Raw genomic sequence first — 26,104 nt, forward strand, 5'->3', positions numbered from 1 at the left:
TATTATTGTCTAAAATTTAACCTTTCTTGGTTGGAATTAGAAAATAATTGGTTAAATAATTTCATTATTCTTTATGAAGCAAACATCATCCTGATGTTTAAATTAAACTGTGACATATCTTTGCAAAATAAAGGGGCTAGGTTCCCTCTTTGAGTGGCCGTTGACCTTCCTGATTATTTCAGGATTAAAACTTAGAATGAAGTTGTTACGGTCTTGCTCTCCTAATCCTGTTCCCTTTGAAGTCCCTTAACCCCCACAAGCCTGAAGTGCCACAAAGCCTAAAGACAGAAATACTGGATAATAGGGATAATCTGAAATGTTAAGCATTCTGGTTAATTCTATCATTTTTTTAATTTAAAGATAATTTAAATCAGGCTGTTGAAAAACCAAATGTCACGCCTCCTGCCTCTTACACTTATAAAATGGATGAGGTTCAAAACCGCATAAAGGAAATGCTAAACAAGCATAGCAATGGCATTTGGATATCTAAGCTTCCACATTTTTACAAAGAATTATATAAAGAAGAACTAAATCAAGGAATTTTACAACAGTTTGAACACTGGCCTCATATTTGCACGGTACGTTTCTTCTTATTCTTCCCTCTTGATGCTTCCTCCCTGCCTCACTTTCAGATTTTGAGTTATTAGTCGTATCATCTTTTATTTAGGGAGCACAAAGCACTTTACATAATATTGCTTCATTAATCTTTTATCACTAAGTTTAACACATATAAGTTCTTATTTATAGGAGAAATACGTCTTGGTTGAGAGCTGTGTGTGTTGTAACTGCTGTGTGTTTAATATATGATCATATATATATACACATACACACCATTTAGTATTGAACTGTTACCAGTAGATACTGATGGCTCTGTCAATTTAATAATTTAAACTTAACTGGTAATAGAACATTTTTTGTTGGCCTCAAATTTTATATGCTTGTTCCTGAGCATTTTTAAAGACATTCAGCTGAACAGATTTTAGTTATTTGGCTAATTATTTATAGAATACCTTAAAAAATTAATATAGAATTCAGATTTTAAATTTTTAAAAACTCCTTTGAAGGAAAAAATTGAAAGGTGAGCTAACATCAATTTTCATGCCTGTTCCTACTTGAGAGTCTATTATGGTAAAATGATGGATCAGAGTAGTTTATCAGAAACCTTAGTTCAGCCAGAGATAGAGAAAACTAGCTTCCTAAAGGTAAATAACTAATCTTTAGATATTTCTCTTTTTTAATATAATTATTTATTTTCGGCCACACTGGGCCTTGGTTGCTGCTCGCAGGTGTTTCTCTAGTCGTGGCGACTGGGGTCTACTCTCTAGTTGCAGTGCACAGGCTTCTCATCCCTGTGGCTTCTCTTGTCGGGAACACGGGCTCTAGGCGCCTGGGCTCAGTAGCTGTGGCACACGGGCTTACCCCACAGCTTGTGGAATCTTCCCAGGGCAGGGATCAAACCCATGTCCCCTGTATTGGTAGGCAAATTCCCAAACACTGGACCACCAAAGAAGTCCCTTAATGTTTCTTAATGCTGTTTACATAGACTGTATTCAACAAAATAACTTCTAAATAGTAGCATTAGCTTTACTTGGTGCTTCTAAGCTTATAGAATTAGATATGCATGACAATTATTATTTGACACAGGGCTTTCATTTCTTTACCTTAATGTATATTTTGGTCCCCAACGCTGGGCGCAGTATGGGCCACTCCCTCTTATAGGCACCTGGCCTAAAGACGGCATGTATTTTTATAACCGCTGCTTCCTCCAGGGCACTAACACCTGCCCCAGTCCCGTGGGCTTTCCAGACAAGGGTTATGTGTCCATCCATCCATCCATCCATCCATCCATCCATCTTGTTCGTTCTCTACACCTGCAGGTACCAGGCAGTGCCTTAGGTACTGAGGCCACCTTAGGGCAATGTAATATGCTGATGAATACACAGTGTGAAGTGAGAAAATAACAAATACCAAACTCTGGAAGTATGGCTATTTCCTTCCCTATAAAGTCAAGAATGATCATAAGAATGTTTTCCCTGATTTATGTTGAATATGGGGTTTGTTCTTGTGGTAGGAATTTCTAAGGTCGCTATTTGATTTATTCCATTTTTATTCTTTTCTGGGAAGGATATTCTTACTGGATGCAGGCTGAGCAGCATTGAGGAACCTCTCAGGTTTTCATAATCTTGAGGAGATTTTTGAGGTTTCACCAGGCCGCTCAATCTGAAGGTTCAGGGGCCTGGAGCTTCTTTTTGAAATGCATATGGTTCTTTTATTTTTTAAATCCATAGGTATTCATGAACTTATGTTTTCAATGAACTTTTAAGTCCTCTTATTGTGAAGATACACGTATAACTCACTATTAAGTTTCCAAAAAGAAGGATCGTCAGAGTAAAAGAATTTTAAATTAACTTCACAGATTCTTCCTAATGTAGTATATTTCTGGTTGAGAGTTCCCAGGTGGCTCAGACAGCAGAGAGTCTGCCTGCAGTGCAGGGGACTTGGGAAGATCCTCTGGAGAAAGGGATGGCAACCCACTCCAGTGTTCTTGTCTGGGAAATCCCATGGACAGAGGCACCTGGTGGGCTACCGTCCATGGGGGTTGCAAGGAGTCGTACACTATTGAGCGACTAACACTTTCTTCACTTTTCTGATTAGTTTGTTTTAAACTGCATGATAATAACTAGTATTTGTGTAGCTAAATATATGGCTTTGGGAGAGAAATTCTCATCCTTACTACTTTACATGTCTCCAGACCCTCACAATTTCTTTTGCCAGGATTGCAGGTGACAGAAGAGCTGTCTCTTTGATGTTGAAACTTTACCTAAAATGGGTGGTTTCCTGCTAAATTTCAGGTGCTAAAATAATTTTTAATTTTTTGGTTGCTCAAATGCATCTTTGTTGCATGATTATTTCTGTCTAGGCAATGAGGGTAGAATATGAAGCAGAAATAAAATGTTATCTTTCTTATCTTCATGCTGTTTCTCTCAATTTTAATAGGACTGTTTCGATGTAATCACTATCAGTTGTCAGGTGTGAGAAATTGATTAATGAAGCATTGTGTCTAGGATGACAAAAACTGGCAGTTTTAATGAGATCTATCAGTATTTTTCAAAATGGTCTTTTTAGTAGCCTGATTTTTTAAACAGACTGGTAGTAAACAGTTTCAAAATGTTACACCATGGTCAATTTTAGACAGTTTTAAATAGCTACACCATGATTATTTTCCCTTTCTTCTGACTTCTTGCTTTTCACCTTGCTGGAAAGCAGGAACACTGATAGAATTCCCAGGGCTGATTCTACTGCAGATAGGTCAGACAGGTGAGAACGACTTAGTGCTATGTATCTCCATATGGCTTGTTGTGTAACTGAAGAAGAAATCTGAGTGCACTGTATTTCTTCCTTTTTTTTTTTAAAGTGCTTTCTCTCCCAGTCATATAAAATATCCCATATAAAAGTACTGAAAAATAACATTGTAAAAGAAATAAAAATCACCCATCATCCTAGCACCCAGAGATAATCACCTTCAGGAGTTCTATTTGAGTGTAGCATGGGTCGCATCAGCTCAAGGGACCAAATAACAGCTCTGAAATTTTACCTTGACAAAGGTTTCATCAGCTCTATGCTACAAGTCACTTTACAAGTTTTTTAGATGGCATCTTGATGCAGGCAGAAGTATGCTTTGAATCTGTTGTTTTTAACCTTTTGATCTCTCTAGCAGCAAAATGTGTACTGAGAGTTTTCAAGGCTAAAGAGAATATAGAGCCATGTTAACAATGATGACCCAGTTCCATAGTGTTCCTTAAGAACTTGTGCAGAAGCTGTCTTGGAAAGCCTCAGAGCCCAAGATGGCAGACTGTTGACCAAGGATACAAGCATCTAAGAATCGCTGTTGGATCCTAGGAGAAAGATAGCAACACCTCCTGGCTGTTCTGAAAGGGTGGCCTTATTAATAATGTTTTCTTTAACGGTTGTATTTGGCTGGTATTATATTTATAAAATGCTTCTGTGAGCCACTCACTGACCTGGGTGCTAAGAATAACAATAAACAAGACAGACCTGAGTTTTGCCCTTCTGGAACTTAAGGAACTTTTCCCTGCCCAACAGGGAAAATAAGCATTGAGCAAATAAGGGTAAGCCTGCACTGGTTATGAAGAAGAAATGTAGGGTGTTAAGGAAACATGTAAACAGGAGGGTGTGGCATCGTCAGCCAAGTCAAGAAAAGCTTCCCCGAGGAGGTAGCCGTTAACACAGAAATTTCAAATCTCGTGACAGTGACTGTGGAATACCAGAGGTTTTGTTGGAACCCTCCACTTTCTGAAACATGGGTGGCGAGAGAAACCTCTCCATTTGTGCATGGCATGGAGTATGTCTTCAGTGCCTTGGCTGAAGCTGTGTGGAGAGCTGGGGGGTGGACGGGGGCTGCTTCAGAGCCAGACAGGATCAGATGCACCTAGCTGAGAAGACTTTGCTGGTACCTCAAAGGCCTCGCAGAGGAGCACGGGGGGGTAGCTTCAAGATCGTGGGAAACATTCTGAGTTCAGCTAGAAGCACATCAAGCCTTAATCACAGAACATAACATCAGTGAATAATAACATAAAATGATATAAATGAGAAAAGTACCTAATGATGCTAATTATTCATGCTTTTATAAAAAGGTTTTACTGTTAGCCTGTATTTTATATGCATTTTTTTGTTTGTTTGTTAGAAATCACTGAGCTTTAAGTCATTTAGTCCTTCTAATACCTCAGACTTAAAAATACCTGAAGTTCTAGATTGCAATTTCTGTAATATCAAAGGCGGCAACAGCAGTTATGCCACTTACATACTTTTGTATGTTCAGGAATTTGCCTTAACTTTATTTTTTTTTCTGCCTTAACTTTAATTATGATAATTACATAAGATAAAGCACCTGTCAGCCCATGCAAAATGAATTGCCTCTTTTTTTGAAGCCTGGATATGTCCGTGTAAAAAACACCTTGAATTCTAAGGAAGTGAACATAAATGAAACAGCAGTGATGTATCCTCAGCCTTAACAGTATTGATACAATCTATAGGGCCATTCCAGCAGAAGCAGCTGCTGCTGCTGCTGCTAAGTCACTTCAGTCGTGACCGACTCTGTGCGACCCCACAGACGGCAGCCCACCGGACTCCTTTGTCCCTGGGATTCTCCAGGCAAGAACACTGGAGTGGGTTGCCATTTCCTTCTCCAATGCATGAAAGTGAGAAGTGAAAGTGAAGTCGCTCAGTCGTGCCCGACTCTTAGCGACCCCATGGACTGCAGCCCACCAGGCCCCTCTGTCCATGGGATTTTCCAGGCGAGAGCACTGGAGTGGGTGCCGTTGCCTTCTCCAAGCAGAAGCAGCACTGAGGAGTAAAGCCAGAACTTGAAAGTACGGCCGTAATAGCAAATTGAAATCCAGTGTCTTTTCTGACTTTTCATCAGTAAAAAGAAACACAGAATGAACACATTGGAACAGTTTTAAAATTTAAATTCAGTGACTATCTGAGTAGGGGAAAGATAAAATTGCAATGCAGTGAAATCAGAATAGGACACTTGGGGAGTAATGTGATGTTGCTGTTCCAGAACTTGAAACAGAAAACTACCCACAGGCCCAACAGTACAGGTGAGTTTGGTCTTTGGGGTTTGGTTTTTGCCTTGACCATCTGTTAGTGGTATTACTTTCAGCATACAGATCAGGGCCTCACTCTGCTCTAAAACATGACTGTCCTTCCCGTCTCTTAGGGTTGTTAGAATTAAGTGATAGAAACGTTATTATAAAAGAGCAGCTGCCAGTACAGTCTAGAAACATAGCAGGTATATAGGAAAAGACAGCTGTTCTTTTTCCCGGGGCAGCCCAGCTTAAATGAAAGCAGGTTAAAACCCACTGGTAAAGCAGAGGCGTTACCAGCAAATGCTACAAAGGAGCTTCTATCAATGAAAACAGAGGTAACGCTAAAAAGGACAGAAAAATGGAAAAATAAGGAGCAGTGGATAAAGAAAATGATACTCTTAGATGAAGTGAATCTCTGCCTTCCTAAAGACGCAGATCCTGCTCCCCCTAGAGGTAATGAGAAGCGTATCTAGTACCTGCTTGGCTTAGAATACACAGTGAAAGCCAGAGCTGCCACCCAAGATCATGCCCCAAAGACCTCCACACATTTAACCAGGATAATGTTTTCCTGCGGAGACCTGTGAACAAGTGCTGAACCTCAGGCCATGCTAAAGGACAACGGCTAGAAATTGATCCAAATACAAATGATTGTAGTCAGCATCAGTGCAAAGTCCTTAGTAGAAAAGGGGTAAGAGTGAAAGAGTATTGACCTTGAAATATTATAATGTCTATAAAACTACTCACACAAGGTGGTGGAAAAAGAGTTTCTCTGGGTAGATGGTTTGTGAACACATCGGGTACCATCTGCAAGGAACTTTCTCCTTTCCCTCTGATTAACTCTTTCTGGAATATACCACAAACACCTGTACTTTCTTAAATAGAAGTGACTAAAAATTATAATTTTCTGAACTATCCTGGGCATAGCGGGAGCCTCTACAGAGGAGGGTGGCAGATGTACGTGGCCTGGAAAAGGTAAGTTGGGTACTAACTCATCTTCATGTAGTATACTGTGTGAAGTATAAGCCCCACCCACTGCCCTTAGAGGCTTCAGATCTTAACCTATCAGTTTTTTCTTCACTGGGGACCATTTCCTCATCTCTTTATCAATTGTCCAACTCTTCCAGAACTTCTTGGCTTTAACACAAAAAGCCTAAGCTCTGTAGGAGGTCATCAACCAGTCTTTCTTTCTGTGAACTGGCTAATCATAGGGTGCATGCTTCTGGTCAAGGACTCTCTGATGTTTTAGTTGTTGCTAGGTACCCAGGGGTCTTTACTCCTTGCTGAAATTGACTTTTTTAATTGGTTTGCTTTTGAATTACAAGCCATTGCTAATACTTGGGATACTGGATGGCAGGTCTCCAGGTGAATGTGATTTATCATCAGTTGAGTTCAGTCGCTCAGTCATGTCTGACTCTCTGCAACCCCAGGGAATGCCTCACGCCAGGCTTCCCTGTCCATCACCAACTCCTGGAGCTTGCTCAAACTCACATCCATTGAGTCGGTGATGCCATCCAACCATCTCATCCTCTGTCGGCCCCTTCTCCTCCCGCCTTCAATCCTTCCCAGCATCAGGGTCTTTTCCAGTGAGTCAGTTCTTCACATCAGGGGCCAAAGTATTGCAGCTTCAGCTTCAGCATCAGTCCTTCCAATGAACACCCAGGACTGATCTCCTTTAGGATGGACTGGTTGGATCTCCTTACAGTCCAAGGGACACTCAAGAGTCTTCTCCAACACCACAGTTCAAAAGCATCAATTCTTCTGCGCTCAGCTTTCCTCACAATCCAACTCTCACATCCGTACATGACTACTGGCAAAAACCATTGCTTTGACTAGATGAACCTTTGTTGGCAAAGTAATGTTTCTGCTTTTTAGTATGCTGTCTAGGTTGGTCATAGCTTTTCTTCCAAGGAGCAAGTGAGTGCCTTTTGATTTCATGGCTTCAGTCACCATCTGCAGTGATTTTGGAGGCCCCCCCCAAAACAAAAGTGTGTCAGTGTCCATTGTTTCTCCATCTATTTGCCATGAAGTGATGGGACCGGATGCCATGATCTTAGTTTTCTGAATGTTGAGTTTTAAGCCGGCTTTTTCACTCTCCTCTTTCACTTTCATCAAGAGGCTCTTTAGTTCCTCTTCACTTTCTGCCATAAGGGTGGTGTCATCTGCATATCTGAGGTTATTGATATTTCTCCCAGCAATCTTGATTCCAGCTTGTGCTTCATCTACCCTGGCATTTCACATGATGTTCTCTGCATATAATAAGCAGGGTGACAATATACAGCCTTGATTTACTCCTTTCCCGATTTGGAACCAGTCTGTTGTTCCATGTCCAGTTCTAACTGTTGCTTCCTGACCTGCATACAGATTTCTCAGGAGGCAGATAAGATGGTCTGGTATTCCTGTCTTTTGAAGAAATTTCTACAGTTTGTTGTGATCCACACAGTCAAAGGCTTTGGCAGATTCAGTAAAGCAGAAGTAGATGTTTTTCTGGAACTCTCTTGCTTTTTCTGTGATCCAAAGGATGTTGGCAATTTGATCTCTGGTTCCTCTGCCTTTTCTAAAACCAGCTTGAACATCTGGAAGTTCTTGGTTCATGCACTGTTGAAGCCTGGCTTGGAGAATTTTGAGCATTACTTTGCTGGTGTGTGAGATGAGTGCAATTGTATGGTAGTTTGAACATTCTTTGGCATTGCCTTTCTTTGGGATTGGAATGAAAACTGACCTTTTCCAGTCCTGTGGGCACTGTTGAGTTTTCCAAATTTGCTGGCATATTGAGTGCAGCACTTTAACAGCATCATCTTTTAGGATTTGAAATAGCTCCTTTTTCCTATTTATTGGATAGTGATTTATCATACTGTCTCAGGTTTGTATTGAGTGGTGCCCATATAAAGTGAAATTTAGGACATAATTTAAAAGCTTCAACACAAAGAAACCACTACCCAATGGAAACAAAGCTGTGGCTGAATAAGACCCATACAACTGCTTTGAAAACTTTGATTTAATTGAACAGTACCAATTCCATTACAGAATCCCAAGGAAAATTCTAATTCCATTAGAAACAGGAAGTTTACCTTAGCAACCCATGCTGCATAGTTAGCAGGTGAACCTTCATAGATTCAAAGGAGTTTGGCTTCAAGAACTTTACAGCACAGGTAAATTAGGAAGAAGTGAAGACTTCTTAGTATTAAGAGATAATTTCTAGGCATATAGGATGAAAGCTTTTATTTTTTGAATGTGCAGAGCTCCTGAAAAAGTTGATGTTTTAAATCCTTGGGTCTCACATCTACCAAACCTCATCTGTCAACTGCAAACTTACAGAAGCTCAGAGGGATGTGAGAGAAGTATGTCATTCAAGTTGTGATTCCAGACGAGGCAGAAATCAAACTAAATACAGTGGACTTGTGGGAATAGTATGTTTAAGACATGTTGGATTCTAGAATATTCTGGTGATCACCAGAGGAGACCGTGCCAGTTCCCAGTCATGGGACTGGTGATATTTGGGGTGGATATCCAAACCCAAAGGAATAATGTAGAGCCCAGAACAAAGAGAATGTGGAGGAAAACGGCAGGACCATGATCCCGAGGCCCCTATAGACAGGAGGCCTTTCGAGCCCCTCCTCAGGTATGTACCTGAATCAAGTAGACTAAAGGGTCGAGAAGTTGTAAAGCACCCTCTTGAGAGACCCAGTGGGAATGTTCAGCAGCAGGTTATCACACTAAGGAAGTAATAGCAGCCATGTTTCAAGTAGCAGTTGACTTCCCTTGGTCGTCTGTGAAGGCCAGAAGACAGCTGTTCTGCTCTGGGGGGTGAGCCAGTAGAACAACATGTAAATCTGGTCGGATGTACCCGAGCACAGTGCAGAGTGGACACCATCCTGTAACCGCATTCCAGCAATTTCTTGCCTCTGGAGAGATTCTCACAGGCTGGGGATAGGTATTGTAATAGGTGTATTTTCTCAGGCAGTTGACCAGCAAATTAAAAAAAGACAAGACACATGCTGTGGAGGACAGATGGTGATCACATTGGAATTCCTGAGAAAAAATAAATTTTCACTTCCATGAAAAATTTAAGACTTTAAGTTAGAAGAATTTTATTTGTCTTAAATTACATATATTTTTTAAAAATATGAGTTCCATGATTTTTTTCCTTTGAGTTGAGTGACCTTTTCAGCCATTCCCCAAAGATTGGCTAATGAAGTATGTGGACAGGGCATGTTTTCCATGTCACTAAATTATCCATGAATATTTGTCTAACCTGTTGAAGGACCTCTGAATCAACTCCAGTTAAGTGTCAGGTTCAGTTCCTAAAGTCAGGCCTATGTTTAACTTTAGTAAATGCTAATTTGAATTTAAAGAGGCCAAATCACTAGCCAACAAAGTGTATTTAGGCATATAACCAACCTTCTAGAGATCAAAAAGAAGTCAGTAAGAACTGGAAAGTGCCTGCAATTCAAGGAACTAGTCGTTTTGGTGATTGGCAGAGGTGGGATAGGGTATCGACCTTAAACAATGAAAATAAAACTGCTGAGGAAACAAATATACCTTCCAGATTAGATGATTATTTGGCTATTGTTTGTATTTTGGATAAAATCAGGCTTATTGGTCAAAGATCTCTTTCATGGGCTGACTGGCAAAGCTTAATATAAATGCTCCAGATGGAGCCCTGGAAGCTTCCTACTTAAAGGTGATTTTTAAACATTAGTCTGGAATAAAGGCCAGAAAAAATGTGAATTCTCCTCTTGCCCTGAACAAGTTCACATCAAGTGGACCAAATATTCATAACTTCTGTTAAGACAGGAAGCCCTAGTTGGAAGAATTCAGTGTATTGGTCATGTTTAGAGGTCATGCTTAGAGCTTTGACAAAGTACATTGTTAGGTAATTGGTTCTGATTACATCTAGAGCACAGATGGGAATGGAAGCTTTGGGGCCAAGAGTGGGGAAGGCTAGTAAACAAACATTGAAGTATCTCATATTCCCAGTTAACTCATTGGAAAGAAAAGGATCATAAAGCTAAAGAACTCTTATCCTCATTTGGATCAGAAGAAGCTATGGCAACAGTTGGTCATGGGGCTAGTGAGAGTTATTTTAGATACGTAAGATGGGCTATATTCCATTGAAATGAGTCTCTGCCATCTAGCGAGAGAGTTCCAGAAAAACATCTACCTCTGCTTTATTGACCACGCCAAAGCCTTTGACTGTGTGAATCACAACAAACTGTGGAAAATTCTTCAAGAGATGGGAATACCAGACCACCTGACCTGCCTCCTGAGAAATCTGTATGCAGGTCAGGAAGCAACAGTTAGAACTGGACATGGAACAACAGACTGTTTCCAAATCGGGAAGGGAGTACGTCAAGGCTGTATATGTCACCCTGCTTATTTAACTTATATGCAGAGTACATCACACTGGACTGGATGAAGCACAAGCTGGAATCAAGATTGCTGGGAGAAATATCAATAACCTCAGATATGCAGATGACACCACCCTTATGGCAGAAAGCAAAGAGGAACTAAAGAGCCTCTTGATGAAAGTGAAAGAGGAGAGTGAAAAGGCTGGCTTAAAATTCAGCATTCAAAAAATGAAGATCATGGCATCCAGTCCCATCACTTCATGGCAAATAGATGGGGGAACAGTGGAAACAGTGACAGACTTTATTTTGGGGGGCTCCAAAATCACTGCAGATGGTGACTGAAGCCATGAAATCAAAAGGCACTTGCTCCTTGAAAGAAAAGTTATGACCAACCTAGACAGCATATTAAAAGTAGAGACATTACTTTGCCAACAAAGGTCCATCTAGTCAAAGCAGTGGTTTTTCCAGTAGTCATGTATAGATGTGAGAGTTGGACTATAAAGAAAGCTGAGCGCAGAAGAATTGATGCTTTTGAACTGTGGTGTTGGAGAAGACTCTTGAGAGTCCCTTGGACAGCAAGGAGATCCAACCAGTCCATCCTAAAGGAGATCAGTCCTGGGTGTTCATTGGAAGGACTGATGCTGAAGCTGAAGCTGCAATACTTTGGCCCCTGATGTGAAGAACTGACACTGGAAAAGACCCTGATGCTGGGAAGGATTGAAGGCGGGAGGAGAAGGGGCCGACAGAGGATGAGATGGTTGGATGGCATCACCGACTCAATGGATATGAGTTTGAGTAGACTCTGGGAGTTGGTGATGGACAGGGAGGCCTGGCATGCTGCATTCCATGGGGTCGCAAAGAGTCGGACCCAACTAAGCAGCTGAAATGAACTGATCCACTTTAGAGAAGGTGTTGCAGAGAGTTAAGAAGATGCTTTTAGGTGAAGACTGAAGAAGGGTTTTAAGATGGACCCAGAAGGCTCAAGTGACTTTGGATAATGGAGGTTTGCCATGTCTAAATCTAAAATTATAAAAAGTAGGATTCTGCATGATAAGTGAATAACTCACATAAAAATAGAATTCTGGTTTATTTTTTGCATTTTCTCAAAAAGTATGTTTTTCAAACTTTCTCTGGATAACTGATGTGTGTTCATGTATCTTAAGTGTCTTAAAGCACAGTGAAGATTGGCGTTTTAAGATACCAGATGTTAAGGCATGAGCCTCTAGAGAGGTGGGCTAACCATTGTGAGCAAGATGAGGAGTGCCCCAGACGTTTTTGTTTCTAGCCTTAACATTAAGGACACATCTGGAGTATCTAGAACCATCTAGAAGGTCTCATAGTGTCAGCAGGGGTGCACCAGTGATGACAGGGGATGCCTGCAGATGCCGAACACATGCTGTATTCCTTCTGCTTTCATTGATGCCTCAAGTTTGTCAGGCATGGACCTTTCCCAAGTCTTAAGCACACGTTGGCAGAAGAATGAGGAGGAAAACCTAACATTTTACATGTATACTAGCATTCTTAAGATGATCTCTTAGCTGTCATCCAGAATATAGCAAGATTAAAAGCAATCTAATTTAATATTAAATTGACTTGCGTCTTTTGACTTATTAAAGCTCTTCTCTGGTAACAAGAGGATACCTTCTTTATGCATACATACAGTTGACCCTTGAACAACACGGGGGTTAGGGGCACCAACCTCATGTACAGTTAAAAACCCTTGTATAGCCTTACAGCCCCCCATATCCACACTTGCCACATGTATTAGGCAGTGTTTGCCCCTGAATTTTCACAATCGAGATGCAATTCACACATCATCGAATGCATTTAAATGTATTTTATTTATTTATTTTTGGCTGTGCTAGATCTTCATTGCTACGGATTGTGTAGTACTCTAATGCATATTTAGTGAAAGAAAAATCTGCATGTAAGTGGACCTGTGAAGTTCAAACCTGTGTTATTCAGGGGCAAACTGTATTTATGGTCTCTCTTCCTAAGCATTATACAGAAAATTAGTATTAATGAACTCAATGTTTTTGCTGACAAGCTACGTACCCAGCATACTTTAACAGTCTGTTCTTTTGGGAGAAGAGGGTATTTCTCATAAGCTTGCATTATCACCTTAGTGGTCTGGGTAGCCTCCTAAGGGCTTAAATTTTAGCTAAGGAATAGGTGAATAGGATCTGACAAAACAGAAAATTTTGGGAGGGCTATGCATACTAATTCCTGTCTAATCAGAAGTCGAGAAACTTTTTCTGTAGAGGACCAGGTAGTAAGTGTTTTAGGTTTTGCAGGCCGTGAGCGATGTGACCGTCACCCACAGTCTGGCACGACTACTTGGCTCTGCCGTTGGAGCGCAAAAGTGGCCACGTGCTCTGCATAGAGCATGGCTGGGTACCAATAAAACTTTGTTGGTGTACACTGAATTTCATTTTCATATCACAGAGTAATTCTTTTCATTTTTTCTAACAATTTAAAAATGGAGGGACTTCCCTAGCAGCCCAGTGGTTAAGACTCTGCTTCCACTGCAGGGGGTATGGGTTCGATCCCTGGTTGGGGAACTAAGATCCCGCATGCCACACAGTGAGGCCTAAATAAACAAATAAATAAAAGAAACACCTTTAAAAAAGTAGAAAAGTCATTCTTAGGTCACAAACTAGGCAAGAACAGGTGGCTTGCCGCATTGGGCTGTAGCCTATAGTGTGTGGCCCCTGGTCTAGAAGTAGACAGTCTTAGAACTCGGGGAAATGGTACCAGGCTTGTTTTTCTTCTCCTTCTCTTCCATTAGGAGATGCCATCATGCCATGCCTCTCTGGAATGTTGCGAAAAGAAAATTGGATTATATGCAAATGCTGGGCATTTTTAAGTCTTGTTCATTAAAGGGGCAACACATTTAGTTCTTTCTAGTGTGGTGATTGGAAAAAGCATTCCTTACCACTGGAGCGACCTTTCTCTACAAAATGAAAAGCTGAGGGTTTTCTCAGGATATTGCAGGAAGAAGAGAGCTAGCGCTTCATTTTTGCCTGCATATTTCCAGCTTTCTTCCCAGTCATTTATTCCTGACAGTCCTGATACCTTTCCATGGTTTCATTCCTCCTCATATTCTGTCAGTTTTCTAAGCTGCTGCTTTGGCTTTGTCAGAGAGAATGAGGTGAGATGTGGTGTACAAGGCAGAAGCGCCTGTGGTTTCCTAGGGTTATTGGAAGTCAGATCCTTCACAGGGAGATCCATATTATTTCATTTCCCTGCCTCTTTCTGAAATGCAGTGCATGATCATGTTCACAAGTAAAGGCAGTGATTGAGAAGAGTACAATGTACACTTTTGTGTTCTCTTCATTCATTTGAAAAGTTTTTCTCAAAGTTAAAATGCATTCATGTGTTTTCACATTGTTGATAGCCATTAAAATATCTGTAATTTGCTTTATTTAAAAATTTCAGGTGGAAAAACCTTGCAGTGGTGGTCAGGATTCACTTCTTTATCCACCTAAGAGAAAGCAGCTTTTGAAAAGTGAACTGAACGCTGAAAAAGTGCCTCCATCCCCACTACCTGCTCCAAAACAAATCCCACCGCTCAAAGGGTGTCCAGCAGTTATGCCAGGAGACTTTAAAGAGAAAGTCGCAGAGCTGCTGGTGAATTACTCTAGTGGTCTTTGGGCCAGTGCACTCCCGAAAACATTTGAGGACATGTACAAAGTGAAATTACCCGAGGATGCCTTAAAAAATCTTGATTTGCTTTCTGACGTATGCACCATAGACTACATTTCTGGAAATCCCCAGAAGGCCATTCTCTATGCTAAACTTCCATCTGCCGCTGACAAAATCCTAAAGGATGCAGAGCAAGCACGTGGCAATTATGATATCAAGTCTATGGTTGAACAAGAATATTTGCAGATAGAAGAAAACATTGCTGAAAGTACGGACACCTTTATGGAGACTGTGACAATTCCTCCGTTAATCATTCCAACGGAGACATCACCATCAGTCTTGGTGGTTGAACTGAGCAACACAAATGAAGTGGTTATCAGGCAAGTTTATTTTCTAATTCTTTAGAATTCTGGTAAAGATCTCTGGGAGAAGGAAATGGCAACCCACTCCAGTATTCTTGCCTGGAGAATTCCATGGACAGAGAAGCCTGGCAGGCTACAGTTTCATGGGGTTGCAAAGAGTCAGACACGACTGAGCAGCTAACACTTTGACTGTCACTACTGTTGCTACTTGGCTTTTCTTCACATGGGTGCTGGTTGAGGAAGAATACTATATTTTTAGTTATAAATAGAGTTATAATGATTCTTAATATTTGTTAAATGTTCAAAATAACTATTTTGGAAGAAAAGATTTCTAACACTTTTAAAAATTGGATGATATGGTCTGAACCTGAAAAAAAATCTGTCAGAAGCTTAATAGTAACTATATATTAATATGTCAAAAGCAACCACCCACTATGTAGGAAATGCTGTTTAATCTGGAATTATGTAGCATTTATGAAAAGTCAGAATAGCCCATCAGCACCTTCCTAGTGTAATATCAGATTAGCCCTCTGGTTTCTTGAGCCTTTTGATATTATTGCCTGGGAGAAGGAATTATTGCGTAAGTGGCTAATGATTACTGAAATTATAAACAAACAGTTCAGCTCCAGGTACTTGATGTGGACTTTTGGAGAAAATGTAGACTCAGTTCAATTCAGTTGCTCAGTTGTGTCCAACTCTTTGCAACCCCGTGGAATGCAGCACGCCAGGGTTCCCTGCCCATCACCAACTCCCAGAGCTCGCTCAAACTCATATGTGCTGAGTTGGTGAAAAATATGATCCAACCGTCTCATCCTCTGACGTCCCCTTCTCCTCCCACCTTCAATCTTTCCCAGCATCAGGGTCTTTTCCAATAAGTCAGTTCTTCGCATCAGGTGGCCAAAGTATTGGAGCTTCAGCTTCAACATCAGTCCTTCGAATGAGTATCCAGGACTGATCTCCTTTAGGATGGACTGGTTGGATCTCCTTGCTGTCCAAGGGACTCTCAAGAGTCTTCTCCAACACCACAGTTCAAAAGCATCAATTCTTCTGCGCTCAGCTTTCTTTATAGTCCAACTCTCACATCCATACATGACTACTAGAAAAATCATAGCTTTGACTCGATGGACCTTTGTTGGCAAAGTAATGTCTCTATTTTTTAATAAACTGTCTAGGTTGGTCATACTTTTCTTCCAAGGAGCCAAGCGTCTTTTGCTTTCATGGTTGCAGTCACCATCTGCAGTGATTTTGGAGTCCAAGAAAATAAAGTCTGTCACAGTGTCCATTGTTTCTCCATCTGTTTGCCATGAAGTGATGGGACTGGATGCCATGATCTTCGTTTTTTGAATGTTGAGTTTTAAGCCAGCTTTTTCACTCTCTTCTTTCACTTTCATCAGGAGGCTCTTTAGTTCCTGTTCACTTTCTGCCATAAGGATGGTGTCATCTGCATATCTGAGGTTATCAATATTTCTCCCTGCAATCTTGAGTTCAGCTTATGTTCATAGCTCAGTTGGTAAAGAATCTGCCTGCAATGCAGGAAACCCCAGTTCGATCCCTGGGTTGGGAAGATCTGCTGGAGAAGGGAAAGGCTACCCACTCCAGTATCTGGCCTGGAGAATTCCACAGACTGTATAGTCCATAGGGTCGCAAAGAGTCGGACACGACTGAGCGACTTTCACTTTCACTTTTTTTATCCAGCCCAGCATTTCACATGATGTGCTCTGCATGTAAGTTAAATAAGCAAGGTGACAGCATACAGCTTTGATGTACTCCTTTCCCAGTTTGGAACAGTCCATTGTTCCATGTCTGATTATAACTGTTGCTTCTTGACCTGCATACAATTTTCTCAGGATGCAGGTAAGGTGGTCTGGTATTCCAGTCTCTTTAAGAATTTTCCACAGTTTGTTGTGATCTCCACAGTCAAAGGCTTTAGCATAGTCAATAAAGCAGAAATAGATGTTCTTCTGGAACTCTCTTGCTTTTTCTGTGATCCAGCGGATGTTGACAGTTTGATCTCTGGTTCCTCTACCTTTTCTAGATCCAACTTGAACATCTGGAAGTTCACGGTTCACAAACTGTTGAAACCTAGCTTGGAGAATTTTGAGCATTACTTTGCTTGTGTTTGAGATGAGTGCAATTGTGTGGTAGTTTGAATACTCTTTGGCATTGCCTTTCTTTGGGATTGGAATGAAAACTGACCTTTTCCAGTCCTGCGGCCACTGTTGAGTTTTCCAAATTTGCTGGCATATTGAGTGCAGCACTTTCACAGCATCATCTTTTAGGATTTGAAATAAATAGCTCAGCTGGAATTCCATCACCTCCACTAGCTTTGTTTGTAGTGATGCTGCCTAAGGCCCACTTGACTTCGCACTCAAGGATGTCTGGCTCTAGGTGAGTGATCACACCATCGTGGTTATCTGAGTCATGAAGATCTTTTTTGTATAGTCCTTCTGTGTATTCTTGCCACCTCTTTTTAATATCTTCTGCTTCTTTTAAGTCCATACCATTTCTGTCCTTTATTGTGCCCATCTTTGCTTGAAGTGTTCCCTTGGTACCTCTAATTTTCTTGAAAGATCTCTCGGCTTTACCATTCTATTGTTTTCCTGTATTTATTTGCATTGATCACCTAGGCAGGCTTTCTTATCTTTCCTTGCTGTTCTTTGGAACTCTGCATTCATATGGATATATCTCTTCTCCTTTGCCTTTTTCTTCTCTTCTTTTCTCTGCTATTTATAAGGCCTTCTCAGGTAACCATTTAGCCTTTTTGCATTTCGTCTTCTTGGGGATGGTTTTGATCACTGCCTCCTGTACAATGTTACAAACCTCAGTCCCTGGCTCTTTCGGCACTATATATGTTAGATCTAATCCCTTGAGTCTATTTGTCACTTCCACTGTATAATTATAAGAGATTTGATTTAGGTCATATCTGAATGGTCTAGTGGTTTTCCCTACTTTGTTCAATTTAAGTCTGAATTTTGCAATAAGGAGTTTGTGATCTGAGCCACAGTCAGCTTCTGGTCTTGTTTTTTCTGACTGTATAGAGATTCTCAGTCCAGCTGCAGAGATATAGTCAGTCTGATTTCGGTGTTGACCATCTGGTGATGTCCATGTGTAGAAGTGTCTCTTGTGTTGTTGGAAGTGGTTGTGTGCTATGACCAGTGTGTTCTCTTAGAAAAATGCTGTTAGCCTTTGCCCTCTTCATTTTGTTCTCCAAGGCCAAATTTGCTTGTTACTCCAGGTAACTCTTGACTTCCTACTTTTGCATTCTAGTGCCCTATGATGAAAAAGACATCTTTTTTTGGTGTTAGTTCTAGCAGGTCTTGTAGGTCTTCATAGAACCGTTCAACTTTAACGTCTTCAGCATTACTGGTTGGGGCATAGACTTAGAATACTGTGGTATTGAATGGTTTACCTTGGAAACGGACAGAGATCATTCTGTATGTTCCTTGAGCCTTTTAATATCATTGCCTGGGAGAAGGAATTATTGCTTAAATGGCTAATGATTACTGAAATTATTAAAAAAAAAAAAAAAAAAACAGTCCAGCTCCAGGCTCTTGATGTGGACTTTTGGAGAAAATGTAGACTATATAGGAAATGAAACAGTAATTTGCCCTTTCTGACTTGGGATAAACAATAGGAACCAGTAGAGCTGGATCTCCAGAAGGAGCAGCCCAAGGTGTGGCTGTGGATAGACAGACTGGGCAAAGGCTGAAGCAGAACAGGGTCCAGGCTCCTTCAACCAAAATGTCCCTTGTGATGTGGGCTCTCCCTCCTCCTCAGGGTCGTAGCTGAGCTGGGAAGACCCAAAGAAAGGCCACAAAGAATTGTGGCCAAGTTCTTTAATAAAATGTTGCCGCAAAACTATTAAAGCTGTTCTATATGAACAAACTAAGTCTGATAAAGAAGTGAGAATCAAGTATCTTTGAATGTTAAAACTCCAACATGCTGAAGCTTTGTTGAGGTCTGTTTTATATAGGGGTGGTAAATGCATGGAGCTTTTATTTGAAAGGTGAAGTATGGGCTGAGGATAGAAAGCGCTTGCTGAGGGTTTGGGTTCCCACTGTGGGTCACTAATAAATTGAGGTTAAGGAAGGATGTTGAGCACATTGCTAACATTTACCGTTTGATGTTATAAAGGAAAAAGTCTAAATCTGCTTCCTCGGCAGGATCCTTGGGTTTGTGTTACCAATAGTCCCTGGGGCCACTTTCAGAGACCAGTCACCCAGCACAGGACTGAATCAATCATGTGATTTCTTAAGTTCTTCCCAAGAGTTGGCAGGAATCTGGATCAGTTCCAAGACTTCAGTAGGAGGGTTCCAGTCTATTCCAGGATGATTAGGTCCAGAGTCCTCTGGTTACCTGAATCTGCTTTTTCAGTGTAAATTAGAATCCCAGTGTCAGCATTCTGTGTGTTCAGCAGGGTGGCAGGCAACCAGCAAGCATGGTAGGTGCTATCTGCCCTCGGCCATTGGTATCCCCCAGCTACCCTGAAGACTTAGCAGATCCGGCAGGCTGAGCTCTCTTCTGTACCCATAGCTTTACCCAGGCAGGCAGTAGACTCTGGAAACCTGTAGGCTTGTAACTCACAAAGTTACACAGAGGTGCTGTGGCGGGGACCCTTAGGTCAAGTAAGGGAATCTGTTGTCATCAATCTCAGAAATTAACTTTGTATAACCTTTATTTGTGGCCCACCTAAGTGGGCCTACATATCATTCTTTGTTCACTTGCTCAGGTAATTTGGGGGTAATGACCTCATTCTTGCCACCACCCACTATTAAACCAGCTGTAACATTACCTCCCTATCCCCCGCAAGGCACGTAGCTGCTAGCATCGTTCTCTGCTGGTGGCTGCAGAGAGCAAAAGCTGCCTGCAGAGCTCATGCTGCTTCTCACCACCTTCCTCCTTCCTGGCAGGATCCCATGCTAGGCAAACCACCAAACTACGGCTGGAGCTAGGCCTCTGCCAGTGGAACATCCAGGACTGCATTGCTACCAGGAGTCCCCGTGAGACTCCAGGTCCCAGGAAAGGGCACTCAGGCAGAGGTGCAGATGTCCCAGGAGACCCCAGAGCCAAGAGTGCAGCCAGTACCTTAACATTTGTAGAGCTCAATAAACAAGTGTTAGAGTGTGGAGTGAATAATATGCACGTCATATGTGGGTTTAAAACAGGCTTTGCCTCCCAAAGAGACATTATTTCCATTCTGTGTAGGACTTTTAAAAGCTTCTTTTCTGCTAGTAACAAATAGGTTGACTCTAGCGTTTTCTACCCTGCTAGTAGTTACCAAGAATATAGGAAGACACTCCTAAAGGAATAGTTTCTTAGAGCTCTAATAGGACTCTTTGGGCCCCAAGTAGAAGCTGGAACAGTTCAGAAAGCCCTGTTCTTGTGGCATATCCCCATCTCCCTGGCCAGGGGACTCTAGTGCTGGTGCAGCATAGCCTTAAAACTCAAAAGGCTTCATCCCATGGCTGAGATAGCTCCTGTTACAGGAGCCACACTTGATTTGCCAGGTTTTCCATTCTGGAAGGAGGCCTTTGTTGGAATTGTCTCTGAGTACTTAGGGCCAAGGAAACAACAGCCTATTTATGGCAGAAAGGAAAATAGTGAACTGGGACAAGGTGATTGCAGTTATCAACAGCAGAAAATTATAGAAGGAGGTAGAAGAGTATCCTGAAAAATAATTTTTCTTAGGAAGCGTACAATTTAAAGAGGCATTTATCTAAAACATGTCATCTCTTTAAGGGTGTCAGAACTCAGCAGTTTGATGTGATTTGTTCAGTAAGTTGGAGGGAGGGATTGTCACGTGATTTTGTTTATTTTCTAGGGTTTGTTTTTCTCTTGGAGAAGTTAAGTTTCATTGGTTTTTCAGAGCTTGAGACTTGTCCATATGCACCTTAGTTAAGGCAGAACTACTAACTAGATTTTCTTCTCAGTAATCCACACAAATCTCCAGCAGCCTGAGTCAGAATCTCAGGTTGATTCCTGCTCATCAGGCCTCCTCTGGTGTCTTTCTTTCCACTTTCTTTCTTCCCTTCCCTTGAGTCTTCTCTCCGCCTAGTCCTCCTCTAAAACTCCTTGACTGCTTACTGTTACATCCGCTAGGTCATTGCATTGTTGTTGAACATTTGCTCTGCTTTGTGGTGTGTTGGACTTTGGTCTTGTTTTATGATCCACAGTATTGCATTCTCCTTTTTCAAGATATAAATGTTTACTAAATCCACATTCTCCTCCCTGTTGATGTAAGCAAATCTGAGCCTGGCACCAAAGATGACAGTAGAAAAACAGAGTAATATTAATGAGTCCCTGTAGCTTTCCTTCTTCCAGCTTGTTTCATCTGTGTTCTTTTCCTTTAATTCAGGTACGTGGGCAAAGACTACTCTGCTGCTCAAGAATTAATGGAAGATGAGATGAAGGAGTACTACAGTAAGAGTTCTAAGGTCAGCCCGGTCCAGACTGTGCAGGTTGGCCAGCTGCTGGCTGTAAATGCTGAAGAGGATGCTTGGTTACGAGCGCAGGTCATTTCAACAGAAGAGGGCAAGATAAAGGCAAGCATTATGAAGACAAGCACATTATTTTTCAAATGAAAATATTGCTTCTAATATTGTATCCTCTAACTGTATTTAGTTTCCTCCAGAAGTTAAAAAGATAATATCTGTTAAAAATAATAATAATTATCCCTGTCAGCTTTTAAGTCAGTGGTAGTTATATTATCTTAGAGTTTTAGTTTAAACAAAGAAAAAATTCTTCTCCATTGGAATACCATAACCCATGATGTAATTAATCAGGAAAACAAACAAACAAACCTGTATTCCTATTCCTCAGGGTTACCTAATGAATACTGATCAGAGCTCTGTGGGCTTTTTATCAAGGTCAGTACTGGGAAATGAGGGAAATCATACAGATTGGGAGAGATGACATTCTGTCCTCTCTTGCACAGCCAGCTGAGGGGAACCCCAGATAAGACTCGACCGTGCCCCAAGTCTTGCCCTCTTGGTCATCTCAGAAAGGTCAGAGGGCTCTTTCACTAGTCTCTTCCATCAGAGGCTCCAGTACTTCCAGACTTGGCCGCGTTCATGGTGACCAGCCCCTGCCCTTGCTGCCTTTTCTTTCCTTCACCTTAGAGACCCAGAATGAGAACTTGCTCGTCAAGGCACCGTTTTGTCTAAACTTTGGAAATCAGGGTTAGCACATCTTAGAACGCTTAGCACTGCAGGGGGTGGGAAGTCCAGATGCCTGGGACCCCAGGCAGTATGTGGCCCTGTTGCTGCTGTGTGTTTGGTGAGAAACCTGAGTGATCTCTGGATGAAGGGGAGTAACTGTCCTAGATGTTAGCTCAGCTTCAGTCCACTTCCTGACTGTTTCCCTGTCCTTAGGAAGTTCAAAAATTAGCTGCCTGAAGGCACAGGGATCGCTTATGAAGAGAAGAACCGTACAAACCCTGATGATATGTTAAGAGTGCGTCAGGGTTTATGATAAACACTGCAAATCCTCCACAAGGACATCCCCCAGTCTGAGATCTACAGGGCAAAAATCACTTGGGCCTCCCTTCCTTCCTTATCTCTGCTTTGAGAATTTAAACTCTGGAGTCAGTCAGACCTGAGTTTGAGTCCCAACTCTGCCACTTCTAGCTGTGTGACCTTGGGACTTCTCTGATTCCTTACCTATAAAATCAGACACTGTCATCATGCTAGTATCTGCCTGTTATACTTTTCATTCATTTTTTTTCCATTGTCTTAGGGAAAGAGACAAGACTGACAAGGCTTGTTCTCGAGAAGCTTTTATGCTAGTAAAAGAAGACAGATAATGAACAAGTATACAATAAATGAAAAGGCAGGGAAAAGCAGTGAAGGAAATAACCAGGGTGCTGCAATAGAAAATAACTGTGAAGGAAGGGATAAGCAGGGAGATGTTATCTGGTTTATTTGCTTCGAAGGTTGTTCCACTGCCTGTGTGGGGCATAGGTTGTAGTGTAGGGCAGAGATCAAAAGTAAGACCTGTTAGTTGGCTGTTGTGGTAGTCAGCAGTTGCAACCTGAGTTAGGGTGGAAACAGTGGAGCCAGAGGTAACAAGACAGACTCAGGATGTGTATGGAGGTAGAACTGATAGGACACTAATTCATTGGATGTGGAAGAGAAGAAAGGAGAAGGTTCAGGATGGCTGATGAGCTCAGGACTTGAGCAGCTGGGTGGATGGTCATGGCATTTATTGAAACTGGGAAGTCAGGGAGAAGAATCAATATATAGGAAAATCAAGAATTTTGTAGGACCTATTAGGTTTGAGAATAGCTATCTGATTTCACCTGGATGAGCCTGGAGCTCAGGGAGAAGTCAGAACCAGAGGCGGGGCATCGGCATATAGGTGCCACTTGCAGCCCTGGGACTGGGTCAGGTCACCTACAGGAAGAATCACCCGTAGAGCAGAGAAGGGGGCCCAGAACCAGGCTCTGAAACACTTCAGCATTTAGGTGGTGGGTGTGAGAGGAGCAAAGGAGACTGTGAGAATGGCCCCAGAATGAGGAATACCAAGAGGACCATGTTATGGGAACCAGAACACGGAAGTGCCTCATGGAAGGAAGACAGAACAGGAAGCAGCCCGCTGTGTCATTGCTTCTGAGAGCTGTGGGCTAGTGTTAGGAATAAAAGGGGTAGCTTAGTGTGTTGTAGATAGTAAGCTCTTTAAGATAGCAGTAGTTGTGGCAATCCTGGCCTGATCTTGTTCCCATATCCCTGTGAACCAGACAAAGATGAATTTTACCCCTTACTAGGAGAAACACTAGCTACTCAACAAGTCTTGTTTCTCTTGACTTTTTCTATGCCTGATGGCAAGTATCCATTCCCTCCTTGATTTCCACAGATTTTGGTGAACATGAGAAACAGGAACTGGTGGTCACCCCTCAGGTTGTTGCCAGTTTTACCTGGTCCAGACCCATGTCCCAGAGGTGTCTGCTGGTTATTCCTCAGAGGGCACTGTGAGACCTGTGGCCACTTGAGGGAGCCAGAGAGCCAGGAGTGGACTGGGGCCCACCGCCAGGATCGTGAGCCTGCTTGTGCTAATCCAGGGGCTGAAGGGCAGAGGGCTGTGAGAGTCCAGCCGGATGTCCACGGGCAAATGTTTTATGAACTAACAGCTGACATGCAAATACATGGTATCGTGATTCCAAAGAATAAAGAAAGAAAAGAAAAGCTTCAGAGTTACAGAAACCCTTTGAAGAATTTAGAACAGTATTCTTTTGTCTCTTGCTGCTGGGATTACATTCTGAATTGCCCAGGAATCATGATTTCACATATTATGTTCTATTCTCAGAACACGTTGTCTCCATTTTGGGCCTAGGAAGAGCAGAATCCAGGTTGTGGGTGGTGATTACTATTAAAGGAAACAAAAGCTGCGTGAATCCTGAGGTTTTGGGGAAGGAAATGCAGGTGCTAATTTGGGGTTGGAGAAATTGCTGGCTGCAGTGTGGGGACCCCGCCAGGGATTGAGGCCTCAGGGAGCATTGAGTCAAGATATGAGCTCCAACAGATGATCCTTTTCAACCTGGGATACATAAGCTGCACAGCCCCAGTTATCAGGTAGCCAGGGAAAGACTTTAGTTGTCTCTCTGTGCTTTTCTTCCTTAGATTCTCTGATGGGGGAGAGTTTTTGGTTTTTATACTTAATAGCAGAATCTCAGTACTCAGAAGCTGTGGACTTCATTTTACTGCAGAAAGCAAAACTCTATATTACTTGGTATTTCTTTGCCAGCCTTTGCCCTGATTTGTTTTGTCTTGTTTTTGTAATAACTATCATCTGCTTTAATTAGAGAAGTGTGCTAAATTTTCAGCACTTTCCCTCCTATTCCTAGGTGTCATTATAAATCAAAGCTTAAGGTCTCTAGATTTTATTTTTCTCCAAATGGAAAAAGGCTTTGGTTATATAGTCCTTTTCAAATAAAGTTTTATTAATACACTAAACATACTGTCCAGGCCCTCAGTGTTGGTGATGAGAAAGCATCATGCAGGTTTCTGTAAACACAGAACTCTGTCCAGCAGACTTGGGATCTTTACCTGAGCTGGATGAAAGCCTAACCCAGCTTCCCAGCCCTGAGAAAAAACAGAATTGTCTACTTTTACAGTGTAGGATTTCATGTTATCCAGCTGCAACATCCTTGCTGTCATGGACAACATCTCACTCCCTGGGAGCATAACAGCTGAGAGCAGGCCATCATAAGTGCTGCTTTGGGGGTATAGAATCTGACAAATACCCTAGTGTGTACCTACTCTAGAAACAAATAATGGAGGGGTGTAGATCAGAAAAGAAGGAGGTGATGCAGGCATTATGATAGTAGGGCAAGAGTGGAGCAGCCAGGGTCGGCAGAGCAGATACGTGTGCTGCTGACAAGCTGGTGACGGAAGGTGTCGGAGCTCAGCAGTCCTCCCTCTGCTCCCTGTTGGCAAAGGAGCAAACTGAAGCCACTTAAGTGCATCGTGAGTTTTTTTTTTTAAGAAGTAAGGATAAAGAATTTTATTTGAACCTAAACGTTGTTTCTGTTATCATTAGGTTTGCTATGTTGACTATGGTTTTAGTGAAAATGTCGAAAAGAGCAAAGCATACAGATTGAACCCGAAGTTCTGTTCACTCTCATTCCAAGCTACAAAGTGTAAGCTCGCAGGTAAAAAGAAACTTTTTTAAAAGAGCTCTCCACTTTGGTGTGTATTACCATTGTACTTTGGGGTAGTTAAATCCTAAAGCATACTAAGTATTTACAGGTGTTAAAATGTGTTATTTCTTGAAAGATATAAGTAAATTCATGTTTAATGTTCTCTCTATAGGATATGATCATTACACAAATGTTATAATGTTTTTGTATGTTTTTGTTGCATTATACATAACATATGGGCTTCCCTCATAGCTCAGTTGGTAAAGAATCTTCCTGCAATGCAGGAGACCCGGGTTTGATTCCTGGAGAAGATCCCCTGGAGAAGGAAATGGCAACCCATCCCAGTATTCTTGCCTGGAGAATCCCATGGACAGAGGAGCCTGGCAGGCTATAGTCCGTGGGGTCGCAAAGAGTCGGACACGACTTAGCGACTAAACCACCATTCAAACCACCACCATACATAACATATAGCATGTTTAGTGTTATTATTCGGACATCTGCTGG

General features: G+C 41.8%; 1 protein-coding gene across 3 annotated transcripts in view; it reads left to right on the top strand.

Moving 5' to 3' along the window:
- Positions 1-26,104, top strand: part of TDRD7 (tudor domain containing 7) — a 91,591-nt gene that overhangs the window by 39,542 nt on the left and 25,945 nt on the right. For all 3 annotated transcript variants that reach the window (XM_043891049.1, XM_043891050.1, XM_043891051.1), the window contains 4 exons: positions 361-578; positions 14,399-14,985; positions 21,323-21,509; positions 25,501-25,612. In XM_043891049.1, coding sequence (XP_043746984.1) covers positions 361-578; positions 14,399-14,985; positions 21,323-21,509; positions 25,501-25,612 — 1,104 coding nt within the window. The remainder of the gene's footprint in view (positions 1-360; positions 579-14,398; positions 14,986-21,322; positions 21,510-25,500; positions 25,613-26,104) is intronic.

Source organism: Cervus elaphus, chromosome 29, assembly GCF_910594005.1.
Source record: "Cervus elaphus chromosome 29, mCerEla1.1, whole genome shotgun sequence".
NCBI classification, from domain to species: Eukaryota; Metazoa; Chordata; class Mammalia; order Artiodactyla; family Cervidae; genus Cervus; species Cervus elaphus.